The sequence below is a fragment of the Meles meles genome, chromosome 18 (genome assembly GCF_922984935.1).
Source record: "Meles meles chromosome 18, mMelMel3.1 paternal haplotype, whole genome shotgun sequence".
Lineage (NCBI taxonomy): Eukaryota > Metazoa > Chordata > Mammalia > Carnivora > Mustelidae > Meles > Meles meles.
The window spans coordinates 9,579,942-9,595,064 of NC_060083.1; the positions used below are offsets into that span (position 1 = coordinate 9,579,942).

The following is a 15,123-nucleotide window of genomic DNA, read 5'->3' on the forward strand; positions in this document are numbered from 1 at the left end:
TGAGCGGAGGCAAGGCCGCACGTCTTGGGGTTCAGAGGAGGAGAGACAAGGAGGTGACTGCACGGAACGGAACCCTGGATGGGAGGAGAGGTTGAGCTTAAGATGGACGGAATGGCGGACGCTGGGAGAATGGAAAGAGGGACCCTACTGCCCGGCTTGGGAGGGCAGAACTGAATGAGGAAAGAGGGGTCGAACTGCAGAGGGGAGGGGCGGTGGTGAGATCCAGCCCGGGGCGCAACCTGGCCTGGCCTTCTTAATCTCTCCGATTTTGTGCAAGCCAAACTGGTCAGTCGCTGGTCTCCACACCTTCCTGCTGTGTTTTGTCAGCAAATATGCACCCCCACTCCCTCCCTATTGACTCCCAAAAGACCATAAAAATTGGGAAGATGGTGGCGGGAGGATGCGCAATGCCAGGAGGAGTGCTGGCCACAGACCTGGGGAGTAAAGGGGCCAGAAATGGGACGACAGGTGCCAGAGACGGGACAGGAGGATGAGGAGGCCCCTTCGAGGCCTTCTCGGCGGTGCTCTCCGGACCCAGAACGCTCAGTGTGTCCCCTCCGCGAGGGGCTAGCAGCCCCCGCCACATCCCCCTGGCCAACAGAAGCACCTTTCCACGCGGGTAGGAACAGCGTCTTTAATGGGCCCCGCCTCCCACGCCAGCTAAGCCGCCCCCCTTGCGTGCAGCCTTCGCCTCCTCCACCGCAGCGCCCAGGGCCTGGGCTGGGTCCCCACGGAGCCGGGCCAACGCCCCGAGCAGCGCAGCGGCGCCATCCCCCGCGCGGAGCTCCTGGCCGCTCAGAAAATAGTGGGGCAGCGTCCCGGCCTCGAGCACGCGGCCCAGCTCATCCAGCAGCCCGAGGCAGCAGGCGCCCGCGTTCTCGGGACGCGCGAGATAGAGCGCGGGCAGCCGCTCGCACGCCCAGTAGAGCAGCGTCCGCAGGAGGTAGGGCGCCGCGGCCCGGGTCCCGGCCACCAGCGGGCGCAGCAGCGCCTGGGCCGCCGCGTGCGCTTGCAGCAGCGGAGCGGGTATGCGCGCCTTGAGCGCCAGCTCCTGGCGGGCGAAGCAGAGCTGCCAGCCGGCGGCGCCCGGCCCCTTGGTGTGGCCGCCGGGCACCAGGTAGAAGGATGACGACTCGGGGGCTAGCGGGCCAGCCCACGAGTGGCTCCGAGCACCCTCGGGCCAGCCGGCCACGGACACCACGGGAATCAGGTCGAAGAGCAGGACGCGGCGCGGCGGCCCCGGCGTGGCCAGGAGGACGGTGGTGAACCCTGCGTGGCGGGCGGCGTGGACCAAGCGTGGGGCACCCGGGACCGGGAACAGGGACTCAGCCACCGCGGCCAGTGAAGCAAAGAACCACGTAGCCACCTGGATGGGGCAAAGTGTGGGCCAAGCCTCCCAGTCCTCCGACAGCAGTGGGACTGGGCTGAGGACCGCTGCTTTCCCGATGTCACCATTCAGGTTTTTCAGTGGGGTGGAAGAGCCGTGATCGATTCCGTCTTGCTCAGGCGGCTTGGGCCCTGAAACGTTACTAGCGGGTTCTTCCAAAGACACGTTTGGCTCAGGTTCAGTGACATAACCGTGCTGGTCCATGGAGGTTTGGGGGCCCTCGGGACCTCCTTCACTTTTGGTTCGGTGGATGGAGTTACGTCCTCCTGGGACTGGAGGTCCTAGGCAATCCCGCCAAGCGTCCCGGATCGGGGTTCCACGGATCTGCTCTGGGAGGCACAGCCACGCGGAACAGGACTCCACATCCAGCTGGAGCTCCTGCCCTGTGCCGTCTAGCGAAAACACGGGCACTAGGAGTGTAAAGCCGACATCGTAATGAGGTCCCCGGATGTAAGGACCTAGGGGTGCAGGTCCCAGATCCAGGGAGCCCTCGCGAATCCCACCACGAAGCAGCAAGAGCTCTGCTTGGGGTGGAAACCGGGGGTCCCGACGGTGAACAAGACCTACGGGAGGAGACGGGTTCTGGAGGGCATGGCACAAAGCCTGGGCGGGGTGGGGCGGGGCTGAAGGCTGCGAGCGGCCGGAGGCGGGGAGAGTGACTTACCCAGCAAAGAGAAGACGAAGTCCTTGGCCCGGAGGAGGTCGGGCCCCGGCTTGGGCGCGTCACTCCAGCTCTCCTGCACGCCGAGCTCCTGGATCAGCTGCGTTAGTTCCTGCAGCTGCGCCCCGGAGCAGAAGTCGATGTCGGTGAGCGGCCGGGCTGGGGCTGGGGGCGGCGGGCCCCACCAGGGCGCACTCCCCCAGACCGCCGAAGCCATGTGGCTCAGCCGTTTGGGGCTAAGGAAAACCCGGACGGGAGGACGCTTAGACGGGCCGCTCCTCTGCGGCCAAACAGTCGCCCGCGTTCTTCTCTCCTCCCGAGGCCGCCGGAGTGCCCCAGGCACAGTTCGTCAGAGGGTCTGCAGCTGAAGGGCTCTAAATTTAGTCTTGAAACCGAACAAATAAATACCTCCAACGCCGTTGCCCTTTTCTCAAATGCTGGTCCCCGCCCCCATGGAACGGCTCACCTGACTCAGCAGGTAAAAAGTCGCTGTTGGGCCCTCCGATGGGATGTTGATAGTCGCCGCCGCCGCCGCCCCTGGTCTGCCTCCCCTTACCTCTCTTTCAGAAGCCCTTTGTGGTCTGCGGCTACCCTCTTAGGGATAGCTGCAAGGGGTGGGCAGACAGCGGACAGAAGGATTCAACAGGTATCTCCTTCCTGGAGCCCGAGGCGACGCCCCCAAGCTGCAGGCACGCCCCCTTCTGGAGGCCGTGCGGCCAATTCCGGCCCGGCCCCGCCTCCTGCGGGAGATCAGCCGCGCTCCGCGCCGCGGAGCTCTCGCGCTGTGCTGGGGGTTGTAGTTTGTCTCCCGCGCTGCCGGGGCGCTGAGGCCACGCCCCTGCATCCTTTCGTGTTCCGCTGAAGTAGTGCCTGATGGAAGTTGTAGTTTCTGTGGAGATCAACTCCTGTGACTTTCAAGCCCAGGTCAGGCCCACGCGAATATTCCGTGGGGTTGGAACAGGATGGCTCGGAAGAGCAAATAATAAAGGGGGACATACCCTAGGGGCCTGGGGGGCAATGGGGGCCTCCGCATCTCTTGTGGGAGTAGAGGAGCCCGGGTCGCTTAGATCTAGGAGGGGTCGTCCACGCTATCATAACTTCATTTGAGAGACGAGACTGCAGCCTATAAAGGCTGCACATGGTCGGGCGCGGCCAGAGAGGGCTCCCAGCTGGGTGCCAAGGCATCCCTTCCGGGTCAGTGTCAGGCAAGCACACACAGGTGGTGACCCAGGAAAAACATCTGGCTCAGGGAAGGGACATAGGTATTGGCCATGCCCAACTCGGGCCTGTGAGTGCTGGCGGGGAACACACCTCAGGATCGGCCAGCTCACGCGCGCACGCAGAAGTGTTATCAGGACTGAAAATCAAGTGCGGAGGAAAATCCCAGCTGGGCTGGGGCAGGGCAGGGGAACGCTCTCAGGAGGAGGGAATCACCTGCAGTGACCACGGCCACCAGAGATACAGCTCTAGCCCAGGATGAGACGGGGACCCAGAAGGAGAAGACAGAACCACAGGGAACCAGGGACAGGCCCGCAGACCAGACCAGTCCGCCGCCAGACCAGGACTTCTGACATTCCCTTTGCACCCCTCCCTGGAAGGACTATGTCCAAGGTGAGGTTGGCCCACGTCCGCAGCAAAGAGCTGCGTAGGAGGGGACTCTCAGAATCGAGCTTGATTTGGGGAGCCCCGATCTCAGGGGTTCCGAGTCCCTGACAAAGAAACCTCTTCGCCCTCAGCAACCTTGAGGCCCAAAACACAGCCCAGAACGGGAGAGGCAGGTTTCCATATACCTGGTTGTGACCTGAGAGACCAGATGGGGAAGACTGAAGGCTGGGCTCTTTCTCACAGTCTGGGGGGGCAATCGGGTATAAAGTGTGCCTGCTCTTTCCCTCCTCCCCAGAGGGTGGCCTCTCGGTCACACTGAAAACGACTGAGTTCTCTGGGTTCTGTGCGAGCTTTGAAGATGCTGGGTTTGAGTGACAAGGGAAAGGAAAGTTTCTGTAAATTCTAAAGCATTGCTGTCCGATACATTTTTCTGTGACCATGGAAAGGTTCTAAATCTGTGCCGTCCAATACAGTAGCCACACATGGCTACCCAGCACTTAAAATGTAGGTAATGAGACTGAAGAACGGAATTTTAAAAAAAAAATTTTTTAAGTAGGCTCCATGCATGCCCAACGTGGGGCTTGAACTCCCGACCCTGAGATTGAGAGTCACATGTTCTACCAATTGAGCCAGCCAGACGCCTCTAAATTTTAATTTGAATTAATTTATGTTTTAACAGTCATATTTGGCTCATGGCCGCTGTATTGGACGAGGCAGCTCTGGGCCTTGGGGATCAGGGGTTCCGCCACACAGGGATGCAGGAGAAACAGGGGCAGGGATAGAGTAGCAGCCCTCATCGGGCCCCGTGGGGGTGGGGGGGCACAGTATCAAGAACAGGGCTAGGGTGGGATGTCCCCAAACAACCACACAGTCGTTCTCTCGCCTCTTTATTCCTGATGCCCCTTTGCCCCCTCTTTCTCCAAGGTTCTCATCACACTCTGATATCCCCAGTCCTTGGTGGTCTCCGGGGGGTTGCTGCACGCCTCTTGGCGACTGCGTCTGGGAGACAGAGCTTCACACTTGTCCCTGCCTGCCCCACACTGTCTCTGGCGGGCATCGAAGACCACGTGCCCGACCCGGGTGCCTGACCCAGGGCAGTAGGGCTTCCAGTTGACTTTGGGAGGCATGGACATCTGGCGATAGCTCTGGGAGGCTGAAGGTACTGGATCCACGGGCCGGTGAGCCCAGTCTTGGCCACCTGCTCGCCGGGGGGATGGCTGCAGCTCAATTAGCAAAGGGACCTCTGAGAAGGTTTGCAGGTCATTGTAGATCACCACCGGGGGCTTGGGCGAGCTGGAGTTCTGACTAGGTGAGGCAGGTGGCCACGGAAGGCGCTGTTGTGGGTCTTCTTTCTGGGGAGCCTGCTCCGATGCACATGACTTCGGGCACAGTGAGGACTTTGGGGTCTGAGGGAGACCCAAGACTTGGACTGAGTCGGTACTTGGAGCAAGGCCTGGGTTCTTGGGGTGGTTGGGATATGAGATAAGAGGTGAATCCTTGTGGAGGCTGGATTCCCTAATAAGGCTTTGAGTCTTGGGGAGGACATGGTCTTGCGTAAAGGCTGGGCCCTTATGGGGGCCAGGATCTTGATTAATTCCTGGGTACTGGTGGAAATTAGGGTCTTGGGTATATTCTGGGCTCCTGTAAATTCCAACATCTTGTGTCTGGCCACATCTTTCGACTTCAACGGCTTGTGTCAGGCCTGGATTCTTAGCGAGGTCAGAATCTTGAGTAAGGCCTGGATTCTTGTAGTCTCCGGAGTCTTGGGTAAGGCCTGAGCCCTTATGGAGACCAGAGGTTTGGATCAAGCCTGAGCACCTGTTGACTCCAGAGTCTTGGTATGGACTCTTCTGTGGGCAAGGATCTTGGGGAAGGCCTAGACTCCTGGAGACTCCCAGCTCATGAGTATGACCTGTGCTCTTGTAAATTCCAGAATCTTGAGAGGGGCCCGTGCTATTATGGAGGCCTGTTGTCTGGGAGAGATCTTGCCTTTTATGGTGTGTAGTCTCTTGGTTTTGTTCTAGATTCCTATAGATGTCAGAGTTTTGCATAAAGCCTGAACTCCTCTGAATGTCAGAAGTTTGGGGAAATGGTATGTCCTTGTGGAGGTTACAAGGTTGGGCGAGACACGGACTTCTAAAGATTCCTGCATTTTGAGTTGGACCTAGGCTCTTTTGGGGGCCAGAATCTTGGGTGATGACCAGATTCTTGTGAAGTCCAGAATCTTGAGAAGGGCTCCGACTCTTGCAGAGAGAAGAGTCTAGAGTAAGGCCTGGGGGCTTGTTTAGGTCTGGATCTTCAGCAAGGCCTGGGTTCCTGGAAATTCTCAAGTCCTTTGAAAGGCTTGAAGTCCTTTGGAGGCCAGAATCTTGGTTGAGGCCCAGACTCCCCTGAAGCTTAGGGGGCTGGGGTGGAATTGGGGGTTGGAAAGTCTTGGAGAAGTGTGGAGGGATAGGGAACTGGGAAGAGGAGACGGACTGAGAAGACTTGGAGGTCGGGGGAAAGGTGGGGGGTCGCACTGAGGCAGAGAGCTCCTGGTGGTTGGAGGCTTGATGAGGGACAAAGGATCTGGGGGACATAAGAGGCAGAGAAAGTGTGCACGGGGGAGGGATGGTGCTCACTGAGCTTTGGGTCGTGGTCGGAGAATGAAAGCAACGCTGAGAAGGTGTGGCCTCCTTGGAGTAGACGAGGAATTTGGGGTAGACCGGAGTCTGAGAATCTGTGCGTCTCCTCTCCGAACTGCAGGGATGGAAGCTGAAGTAAGGGAAGGTCTTGGGCTGGAAGACCTTGTCTTTGGCCTCATTCGAGATCTTCCATTCCACATTCCCCAACTCCAGGTAGCCCAGGACGGAGCCTGTGGAGGGCTTGGCACTGTCCCTGTTGGGTTGCTTCGTCGTTGGCTCCGCTGTACCAGAGCTGTCCAGACCCTGACCCTCTTGGGGCCTGGGGAGGGTGCCCGCGTCCTTTCTGGAATACGCAGAGGGCGGAGGGGGGCACACATGGTGTGCGCTTTGCTTCACCCTGCGGGCATCGTAGACCACGTGGCCAGTGGGAAGGTCTTGGCCAAAGGCAGTCAGGGTAGAGGGAATAGGAGTTAGGATGGGGGTACGGGTGGTGACAGAGACCGGAGTGGAGACAGGAGTGGTCATCAGGGTCATGACCAGAGCTGGGCCAGGTGCTGGGACAGAGATTGGGCCAGGGGCTGGGGGAGGGGCTGGGACAAGGGTAGTTGGGGGAGGGGCTGGGGCAGAGGTGGGAGTGGGCACCAGGGGCTGAGGGACATGGGTGTGGGTTAGATGAGCATGGGCTATTACACGCTCAGGGGTGTGACCCAGGGGATGGGCTGAGGGGTGCTCGGGGTTCTGGGCCTGGGCAGGAGTGGGCTGAGTGTGCTCAGGGGTAAAGCCTGGAGGGTAGGTATGGGCCTGGACTGCGGTGTGCTCGGGGCCATGGACCAGGGCCGGGGTGTGTTCAGCGGCATGGGCTTGGGGGGCGATGTGCTCAGGGGTGAGGCCTACGGAGTAGGTATGGGCCTGAAGGGAGTGGTACTCGGGGGCTTGGGCTGGGGAATGGATCTGGGCCTGAGGCAGGTTATACTCAAGGGTTTGAGCTGGGGAGCAGGTGTGGGCCTGGGGGGTGGTGTGCTCGGGAGCATGGGCTGTAAAGGAAGTATGGGCCTGGGGGGTGGTGTGCTCAGGGGTGTGAGTTGGGAAGGAGGTCTGGGTCTGGGAGGTGTGGTCAGGGGCGTGGGCTAGGGAGGAGGAGTGGGCCCCACGGGTGGTGTGGTCAGGGGTGTGGGCTGGGAAGGAAGTGTGGGCCTGGGGAGTGGTGTGCTCAGGGGTGTGAGTTGGGAAGGAGGTCTGGGCCTGGGGGGTGTTGTGTTCAGAGGCATGGGCTAAGGAGGAGGCGTGGGCCCCGGGGGTGGTGTGCTCAGGGGCGTGGACGGGGAAGGAAGTTTGGGCCTTGGGGGTGGTGTGGTCAGGGGTGTGGGCTGGGAAGGAAGTGTGGGCCTGGGGAGTGGTGTGCTCAGGGGTGTGAGTTGGGAAGGAGGTCTGGGCCCCGGGGGTGGTGTGCTCAGGTCCATGGGCTAAGGAGGAGGCACGGGCCCTGGGGGTGGTGTGCTCAGGTCCATGGGCTGGGAAGGAGGTCTGGGCCTGGGCTGTGGTGTGCTCAGGGGTATGGGCTGGGGAGTGAGTGTGGGTCTGGGCGGGGGCATGGGGTGGGTCATAGTCTGGGGTGTTGGTCTTGCTCTCATGGGCTAAGAGGAGGGGAACCACGTCCACCGTGCTCATCCTGGGGAACTGGGAAGGTGTCTCATGCCTGGAGATAAAGGGAGCCTGGGCCTTTAAGACTGTGACCTGAGGGGCTTCCCCAGCTCCCATCACTCTCTCCTTCCACGGTCCCCAGGGAGCGTCCACGGGAGCCCCGGCGTGCCCACACGGAGGCGGCACCCAGCAGCACCCAGAAGCTTTCTCGTCGTTCGTGTCTGGAATCCAGGAGCTGAGGTGGTTAGGGTACCCGGCCAGGAAGCCGGGGCGACGGTGGAAGCGGGAGGCGACTCTCGAGCACAGGTTCTTGGGGTCCACGGAGCAGCGGGTGCACATGGGATGGCCGCCTGCACAGCTGGGATGCTTGTCTGTGGGCACAGCAGGGAGGGGGCAAGGCCAGGGCTCCTGAGGGGCTGAGAGAGGGGACGGGCCCACATCCCTTGAGGCCCTGCTGGGGTCCACTCACCTTTGGGGAAAAAATGATGGAAAAGGATCCGCAGGGAGCCCTTCAGATGCCTCCAGAGCTGAGGGGAACAGCGGGGGGAGCCCGGACGTGCGGTGAGCCCTGCCGCCCAGCCCGTGCTCGGCCCCATCCCGGCAGCCCACCCACCTCGGCCCCTTCCCACCGCGGGGTTCCCCCGACCCTGTTGCCCCCGCCCTGACCAGAGTCACCACGTTGATCCCCACGTTGAGCAGAATGACGCTGCCCAGAATCAGAAGGATGGATTCTCCAAGGTCCTGGCACTTCCTGGGGTTGGTACCAGAGCACGCTTGGGCTCCGTGGTGGGCTCGCTCACCCATGGCTGGGGGTCCCAGGACTACCTGGGCCCCCCTGTGGCCCCCACATACTCACTAGGAGCCAGACTCCTGTCGTGGGGGAGGGGGCGAGGGACTGGGTCACAATGGGGCAGGTGTTGGGTCACAATGAGGGAGGGGAGCAAACGGGGGGCCTAGGACGGCCTGCTCTGGTAACCAGGTTCTCCTCACCTGAGCCCCCAAAGTCAAGCGGGACTGGAAACCATCGCCCTGCGCTGGGGCCCTCGTTCCTCCTCTGTTCCCTCACTGCCCTACCTTGCTCCCTCCAACACTTCAGCAGTCCCTCCCCTCGGCCACTCCCGAGGCTGGGAAGACCTTGGCCTCAGAGCCTTGACCTTCTCCCTGCCCTCCATGGGCTGGGAGGTGGCCCTGGATCTGAGCCGAGGTGGGACGCAGGGGCCTGGAATCTGACCTTCACCGGGTCGTGTGGGGCTGAGCCTCGGAGCCCACTTACGGATCGGGGAGGGCAGCCGCCCAGAGCTGCTCAGACACGGGTGGTGGCGGTCTCCCCATAGGACAGGGGGCGGGACCAGGGTCCTGCCAGGGGGGACGGAGGCCACAGCCACGGGGACGCAGGCTGACAGGAGGAGGGGCCCTTCCCAGCCCCAGAACACACCACAGTGCTTCCCGAACTCTGTTGCTCTTTATTCCTTCCTCTCCGTGCACCCCCCCCTGCACCGTCGCTGTGGGTCAGTGAAGCTTCCCGGTCCGGCTCCGGTGCAGCGACGGCCTCGAGGCCGAGGCGGAGGGCGGGGGCAGCGAGTTGGCCCGCGCGCGGCTCTCCTGCACCTGCCGCTTTAGCTCCAGGCTGTCGTAGACCTGGCAGCTGCCAGTGCCCCCCGGGTTCCTGCTGAGCGGCAGGAAGGTGGGCTGGGGCTGGGGGGTCTCAGGGACCTGGGCTTCCGGCAGGGGCTGGGAGGAGTGGGGGAGCAGGGCCGAGCAGGGGGCCGGGGCCCGTTGGTAGGTGGTCTCGCCCAGCATGGTGAGGGAGGTGGAGGTCGTCAGGGGGTGCCGAGCCGGCAGTGCCTCAGCCCACTCGGCCGCCCTGCGCCGGACCTCGTGGGGCTCGCGGGCGTTGTAGCTCAGGTGGCCCGTGGACGGGTGCGGGCTGCGGCTGGGCTGGCTGTAGGCGTGGCCGGGGACGCTCCGCCGGTGCGCCTGCGGGGAGCAGTGCTCCCGGGCCTCGGGCCGGGAGCCCCGGGGCACCAGGGCGGGCGGGGGCTCAGAGCCCTCCAGACCCCGCCGCCGCTGGTCCCAGGAGTCATAGAGGAGCTGGCCGCTTGAGGGGTAAGGGCTGTACCCCGCGGGGACCCAGGAGGGATTGGGGGGCAGCCGGCGGAGGGGCGGCGGAGGCGAGGCCCACTGCTCTACGTCCAGGCTGCCCCAGACTCGGGACTGGGAGCAGTGGGGCCCGCAGGACTGCAGCCGCAGCTCCGACTTGGCCTCCACGCGCTTGGGCATGCGGCGCAGCTCGGGCGAAAGGTAGAGGGAGGGTGGGGGCAGAGTGGCCAGGATCCCGCCCCGGCGGCCCCACAGCCCCACGTTGGAGGGCAGGCCCATCTGTGGGTAAAGCCCTCCCCAGCCGCCCCATGGGTACTTGGGGTGTGGGAAGGCCAGGTCCTCCTCCTCCAGGTAGGAGTCCAGGTCACCCCTGAAGGAGGGCACCACCCGCAGCTGGGACATCTTGCCGCCCTGATGGTGGCTGCGGAAGGCTGAGCGTTTGTGGCAGAAATGCTTCTGGTTCTTCAGCCCCCACTGGTGGCTGCAGGAGTCGTGGTGGTGATGGTGGCCGTGGCCGTGGCGGTGGCCGTGGCGTTGGCGGGGGCCGCGGCTGCGGGGTCGGCGGCGGCGGCGGGGGGCGGCGGCGGCAGGAGCGGGAGCTGCGGACATGGTGGTAGGAGGAAGAGGGGGAGCGCGCCGGCCGGGCCAGCTTCACTTCCATGGGCTCCAGGGTGCAGTGGACGTGGACATCTTGGGGCTTGGCAGGGGGATCCTTGGAGGGACTTTCACAAGGCTGGGAGGTTTCATCTGGGGGTGACAAGAGTCTGTGAGGTCGGGACGACTCTCAAAAGAGCTTGGGGTTGGGAACAGGACGACATGGGTTTCTCAGGTTGTGCTGGTGACGTTGGGGTGTGGGGAGGGGGCCGTGTCCCCGACCTCTCTTGCCGCCATACTTACTTTTCTGATTAATCCAAGAGATCGTCTTATCTAAGGCATTCTGGAGCCCATGCCACATCTGGGGGTGGGGTGGGGTGGGAGTGAGGACCAGGTGGCTCTCTACCTGCCCCCCCGCCCCGCCACACCCCTACCTGACTCCCAACCAAGAGCACACGTCTGCAGGTGCAGGCCCCCCCCCACCGCCTTTGCCTGTGGGGGCGGCCCACCAGCAGCACTGACCATGGTCACCACGTTGATCGCGATGTTCACCAGGATGACGAGGCCCACCAGCAGCAGCAGCACGTCTTCGGGATCCTGCGGATGTTCCTGGTACTGATTACAGCACCCCACGTTGTCATACCAGAGCTGGTTTTCCATGGCGGGGGGGCCCTAGGGCCACCTGGGCCACCGCCCCCCCCCCCAGCCCCGACCACACTGTACTCATGCCGGGACCTGGGCACAGCTACCGGCTGGTGAGGGGTCTGGGTCACAATGAGGCACATGGTGGGGAGTCACAATGCAGAGGTGGCCTCTCTCATCCGCCCGGGTCGCCCTTAGATGGCCATGGCCGCCCTTGGCTGCCACTTGATGGGGCCCCTGTCCCCGGATATCCCAGAGCTCAGTCTGTCCCTGTCTCCCACAGGGGCCTGCTTAAGTCGACACCTGATTCGTGAGTTGAAAATAGGGTCGCTATAGTTGTAAGACGGTTTTCACCATTTCCTCCAAGTCATCGTTCTCATGAGACATCAAGGCAGCTTGTGGAGTTGGTCCCCTCGACCCATGCCTACTTGGGACCAGCAGCTAGGGTGACAGCAAGAGTCCCCTCCGGGGTCACCCCACTGTGCCGTTCCCTCCCCGTCCTTCCTGTTTCACTGTGATGATTCCTCCAGCGCCTACCCTCCCCCATCCCTCCTGGCCAAGGATTGCAGCCCCGACACGGTGTGGTCACCAAGCCCACTGGCCCCCTCGCTTCGGAGCAAGACTGACTTCCCACTCGCCCCAGGTTGCTTTCATCTGCCAGGGACCACGCCCCGACCCTGCTCTTTCTCCTTCCTAACCAACTGCCCTCCCACTGACCTAGCCGTCCCAGCTGGAGACCTGTTCGATGCCCCCTTAAGAAAACCACCTGAAATTCACACAGCACAAGCAGATGTCATTGTTGACAAAGGAGACTTGTTCAGAAGCACGTTCGTCACTGGGGCCCCTGGAAGTGGTGCCCTGGGGCCCTTGAGTCATTTGTGCGCACGATGGGTGAACAACTCGACCGAAATAAGGCAACACCCAGTGGGCGTTCCCCTTCGAGCCCCTAAACACGTAGCGGGTGCTCGATACTCACTCACTGAATGGAATCAAAGTGATCCATGATGTCGGCTGAAAGCGAACAGAGCAACAGGCCGATTCGCAGAAGGCCTGTCTGTCCACATTCCACGCACGCATCTGCTGCGGAAGGTGGGGTCGGCTTCCTTCGGCCTAGGCATGCTCACGTGGCTTCGGGTTCCCAGGCGCACCAGCGGCCGCGTGCGTGTGTCCGCGTGTCTGTGCATGCGTGTGTGTGCGTATGTGCATGCGACGGGGCTGTCTAGGAGCAGGGCAGGGCCTGCGTTTCCCTGCTGCGTGTGGATGGGACGCTCTGACGAGTTCCCGTGGTTGACTCAGGCAGGTCCTGAGGGCCGAGGCTGACTCTGTGTGACCGTGAATAAGTCACTTTTCCTCCCTGAGCCTCAGTCTCCTTGTCGGTGACGGGCAGGTGCTAACCAGAGCAGTGAGGTCTCAAAGGGCAGCCCTTGAGAATGTCCCCCGTGTGTGGTCCTCAGCTCCAAGCCTGCTCGTGGCTACAGGAGCTTCCGGTCCTGACTGGGGTGTGGGGAGATCTGGACGCCCTCCCTCCCAGCCAGCCCCGCTCAAAGAAACCAGGGCTTGGAGGCGGGGCGTACATCACACCTGGGGGCTGCAGTCCAGCCCTGGGCTCTGGCCAAAACCAGGCTGCTGAGGGGCTAGGGCCACAGGGATGGGGTCTCCCCTCTAGTGCAGGTCAGCTTAAGGATCTGGGCCGGGACCTGGGGGGCTGCTCTGGGCACGGAAGAAAACGGGAGCGGCAGGTGGGAACCTGCCTCATCAGGGGTTAGGAGAGAGCTGCGGGCAGGGCGCAGGGAAGCCAAGAGGTTGACAAGGGTCCTTGGGGCTCCTGAGGCTCCTGTGGCCAGGGAGACCCTTCTCTGAGTCACCGGGGCCCCTGGGCACTGGGGGAGGGGGCTGGCTTCCCCAACACCACCGCGGACCATCTCCTCTTTTCCTTTTATTTTCGTCCCAGTCACCTCTCTGTCACAGAACGGTATACCCAGCCCTTGCTCGTCCCCTCCTCGGCGTTGCTGGATGGGGAGCCCAGGGGGTAGCAGTGGGACAGGGCCTCCACCTCGCGGGTCAGCTCCCGGAGCCGCCGCCGCACATCTCGGGCGTCATACACTACGCGGCCGGAGGAGCGGCGCCGGGGGATGTCGGGGACCTGGGCAGGGCCCAGGACCGGCGGCGGGGCCTCAGGGGCGGGGGCGCACGACTCCGGCTCAGCCTGGGCCCCCGGCCCCACCCCGCTGTTCCTGTGGCTCAGGGCCTGCGGGCTGGGGGGCGGGGGGTTCACCGGGTACACATAGGCCTCGAGGCCTAGCTCTGAGTGCATCTCCGCTTTGAGGGGTCCGCCTTCCACGGCCTGCTGGAAGCGGATGGTCTGGGGAGGGGCCTCTGCGGCGTCCTGGGGCCAGGGAGCCCAGAACCCCTGGGTGGACTGAAAGCCTTGCCAGTCTGCGGGCTGATCCCAGTGGTGGGAGCAGACTGCTGGCTGCTGGTGTGGGGGCTTCTCCTCGTCGTCCGTGTCGGGGACCCAGGCTGCCGGGCGGTGGGCACGGCGGCCCGAAGAGCGGCGGTGGCGGTGGCGGCGACTGGGCGGGGGGGTCACGGTCATTTTCACAGGGTCCATGGTACATCGGAGGTGGACTGCAGGGACGCTCTGCTTCGGAGGCTGGGGCGGCTTCCCCGGGGAGGATGGCTTAGAAGCTTCTGTAGATCAAGGAGAGGCGGGAGGCTGGTGGGGAGGCTGGCAGGGATGCAGGAGCAGGGGGAGAGGCTGCACCGCTGAGGGGAGAGCTGGAGGGGAAGGGGCCGGCTCTGGCTCAGGGCTGGCTCACCAGGTTCCTGCCTCTCCTGTGCCCCCCCCCCCCCCCCCCCCGCTTACCTTTCTCATAAACAATATGGAACACTTGGTTTAAGAAGCCACGGAGTCTGCGCCAGAGCTGGGTGAGGGAGGACACAATGACCCCTGGCTGGCCCTGGCCACCAGGCCTCCCGCCGCCGCCGTCCCGCCGGCACCCACCCGCCTGGCCCCACCCTGACCAGCGTCACCATGTTGATGCTAATATTAACGCAGATGACGAGACCCAGCAGCAACAGGATGGAGTTGCCCAGGTCCTGACAGTTGTTGGTGTTGGAGCTGTGATACGACGCCCACCCGGGCCTTGGCCGCTCAGCCATGGCCATGGGGGTCCCTAGGGCCACCGGGGCCCCTAGACCCCCAGCCCAGTGTGCCCACAGTATCCACCAGCCTGCCTGCCTGCCCTAGGGGCTCCTGGGGGCAAGCGGGTCACAATGATGCCGGGGCGCTCCCTCACAATGTGCCAAGAGGCAGAGTCTTGGGCTCGTGGGTGGTCTTCCAGCCTGGGCCCAGGCCTTGGCAGAGGGTGATCCCTTCACCTGGCATGCCTGTCACCTGGACCAGCCCGTGCACCCCCTGGCCTGTCTGGGGTCTACCCCTAGGAGCCCAGACTCTTCCTTCTCTATACCAGCACCAGGCCTCTGCACACAACTGGGTCCCGATCGGAACTTCCCACACAACCCCACTACCATGGCAACCGTACCCCAGCACCCACTGCCCCCTTTCCGTGCTCTGAGCTGCTCCCCGAAATGGGCTGTGGGCTCAGACCACCTCCCTGTGCCTCACCAGCCGAGTGGAAGCCCTGAGGCTTCGTTCCTCGGAGCGCCCCCCGCCCCACCACAGCAGGCACAACCAACAGTTAAATTTTTATATTTACAATATTCTCTTCATCTTTTGCCAGGTTTAAAAATGTGTACAGAGCCGCGAAGAGTTGGGGCAGGGATGTGGGATTGTCCGGGGGTTGTTCCGGGGAGAGGGGCTGGGCACTGGAGTCCGTGGCTGAATCATGGGGTCCCCCAGCCCCCCT

The 15,123-nt window shown here is 63.0% G+C and overlaps 4 protein-coding genes across 4 annotated transcripts; all 4 read right to left on the bottom strand.

Annotated features, from left to right (window-relative positions):
• Positions 1-63: 63 nt before the first annotated feature.
• Positions 64-2,792, bottom strand: TMEM102 (transmembrane protein 102). Its single transcript, XM_045986377.1, has 2 exons — positions 2,052-2,792; positions 64-1,950 (listed from the first exon to the last, which is right to left on the bottom strand). Exons 1-2 carry the CDS (start codon positions 2,263-2,265, stop codon positions 635-637), a joined length of 1,530 nt encoding a protein of 509 aa, XP_045842333.1. The 5' UTR covers positions 2,266-2,792; the 3' UTR covers positions 64-634.
• A 1,792-nt stretch (positions 2,793-4,584) lies between these two features.
• On the bottom strand, positions 4,585-8,722 carry SPEM3 (SPEM family member 3). The gene is given in 4 exon segments (XM_045984925.1): positions 4,585-4,623; positions 4,625-8,289; positions 8,388-8,445; positions 8,585-8,722. Coding segments are annotated over 4 exon segments (3,900 nt in total).
• Positions 8,723-9,427: 705 nt separating this feature from the next.
• SPEM2 (SPEM family member 2) lies at positions 9,428-11,272 on the bottom strand. The gene is given in 4 exon segments (XM_045984049.1): positions 9,428-10,607; positions 10,609-10,765; positions 10,916-10,973; positions 11,135-11,272. Coding segments are annotated over 4 exon segments (1,533 nt in total).
• Positions 11,273-13,205: 1,933 nt separating this feature from the next.
• On the bottom strand, positions 13,206-14,452 carry SPEM1 (spermatid maturation 1). The gene is made up of 3 exons (XM_045986601.1): positions 14,279-14,452; positions 14,121-14,178; positions 13,206-13,945 (listed from the first exon to the last, which is right to left on the bottom strand). The coding sequence occupies exons 1-3, from the start codon at positions 14,420-14,422 to the stop codon at positions 13,206-13,208; spliced, it is 942 nt and encodes a 313-aa protein (XP_045842557.1). The 5' UTR covers positions 14,423-14,452.
• Positions 14,453-15,123: the final 671 nt, after the last annotated feature.

What these genes read in the sequence shown, in the direction of transcription:
- TMEM102 (XM_045986377.1), bottom strand. Translation starts at nt 2,265, where the DNA reads ATGGCTTCGGCGGTCTGGGGGAGTGCGCCCTGGTGGGGCCCGCCGCCC. An exon ending in CTTCGTCTTCTCTTTGCTGG is followed by an intron (nt 1,951 to 2,051) that starts GTAAGTCACTCT and finishes CTCCTCCCGTAG; the next exon opens with GTCTTGTTCACCGTCGGGAC.
- SPEM1 (XM_045986601.1), bottom strand. Translation starts at nt 14,422, where the DNA reads ATGGCCATGGCTGAGCGGCCAAGGCCCGGGTGGGCGTCGTATCACAGC. An exon ending in GCATCAACATGGTGACGCTG is followed by an intron (nt 14,179 to 14,278) that starts GTCAGGGTGGGG and finishes TCCCTCACCCAG; the next exon opens with CTCTGGCGCAGACTCCGTGG. An exon ending in CCATATTGTTTATGAGAAAG is followed by an intron (nt 13,946 to 14,120) that starts GTAAGCGGGGGG and finishes CTTGATCTACAG; the next exon opens with AAGCTTCTAAGCCATCCTCC.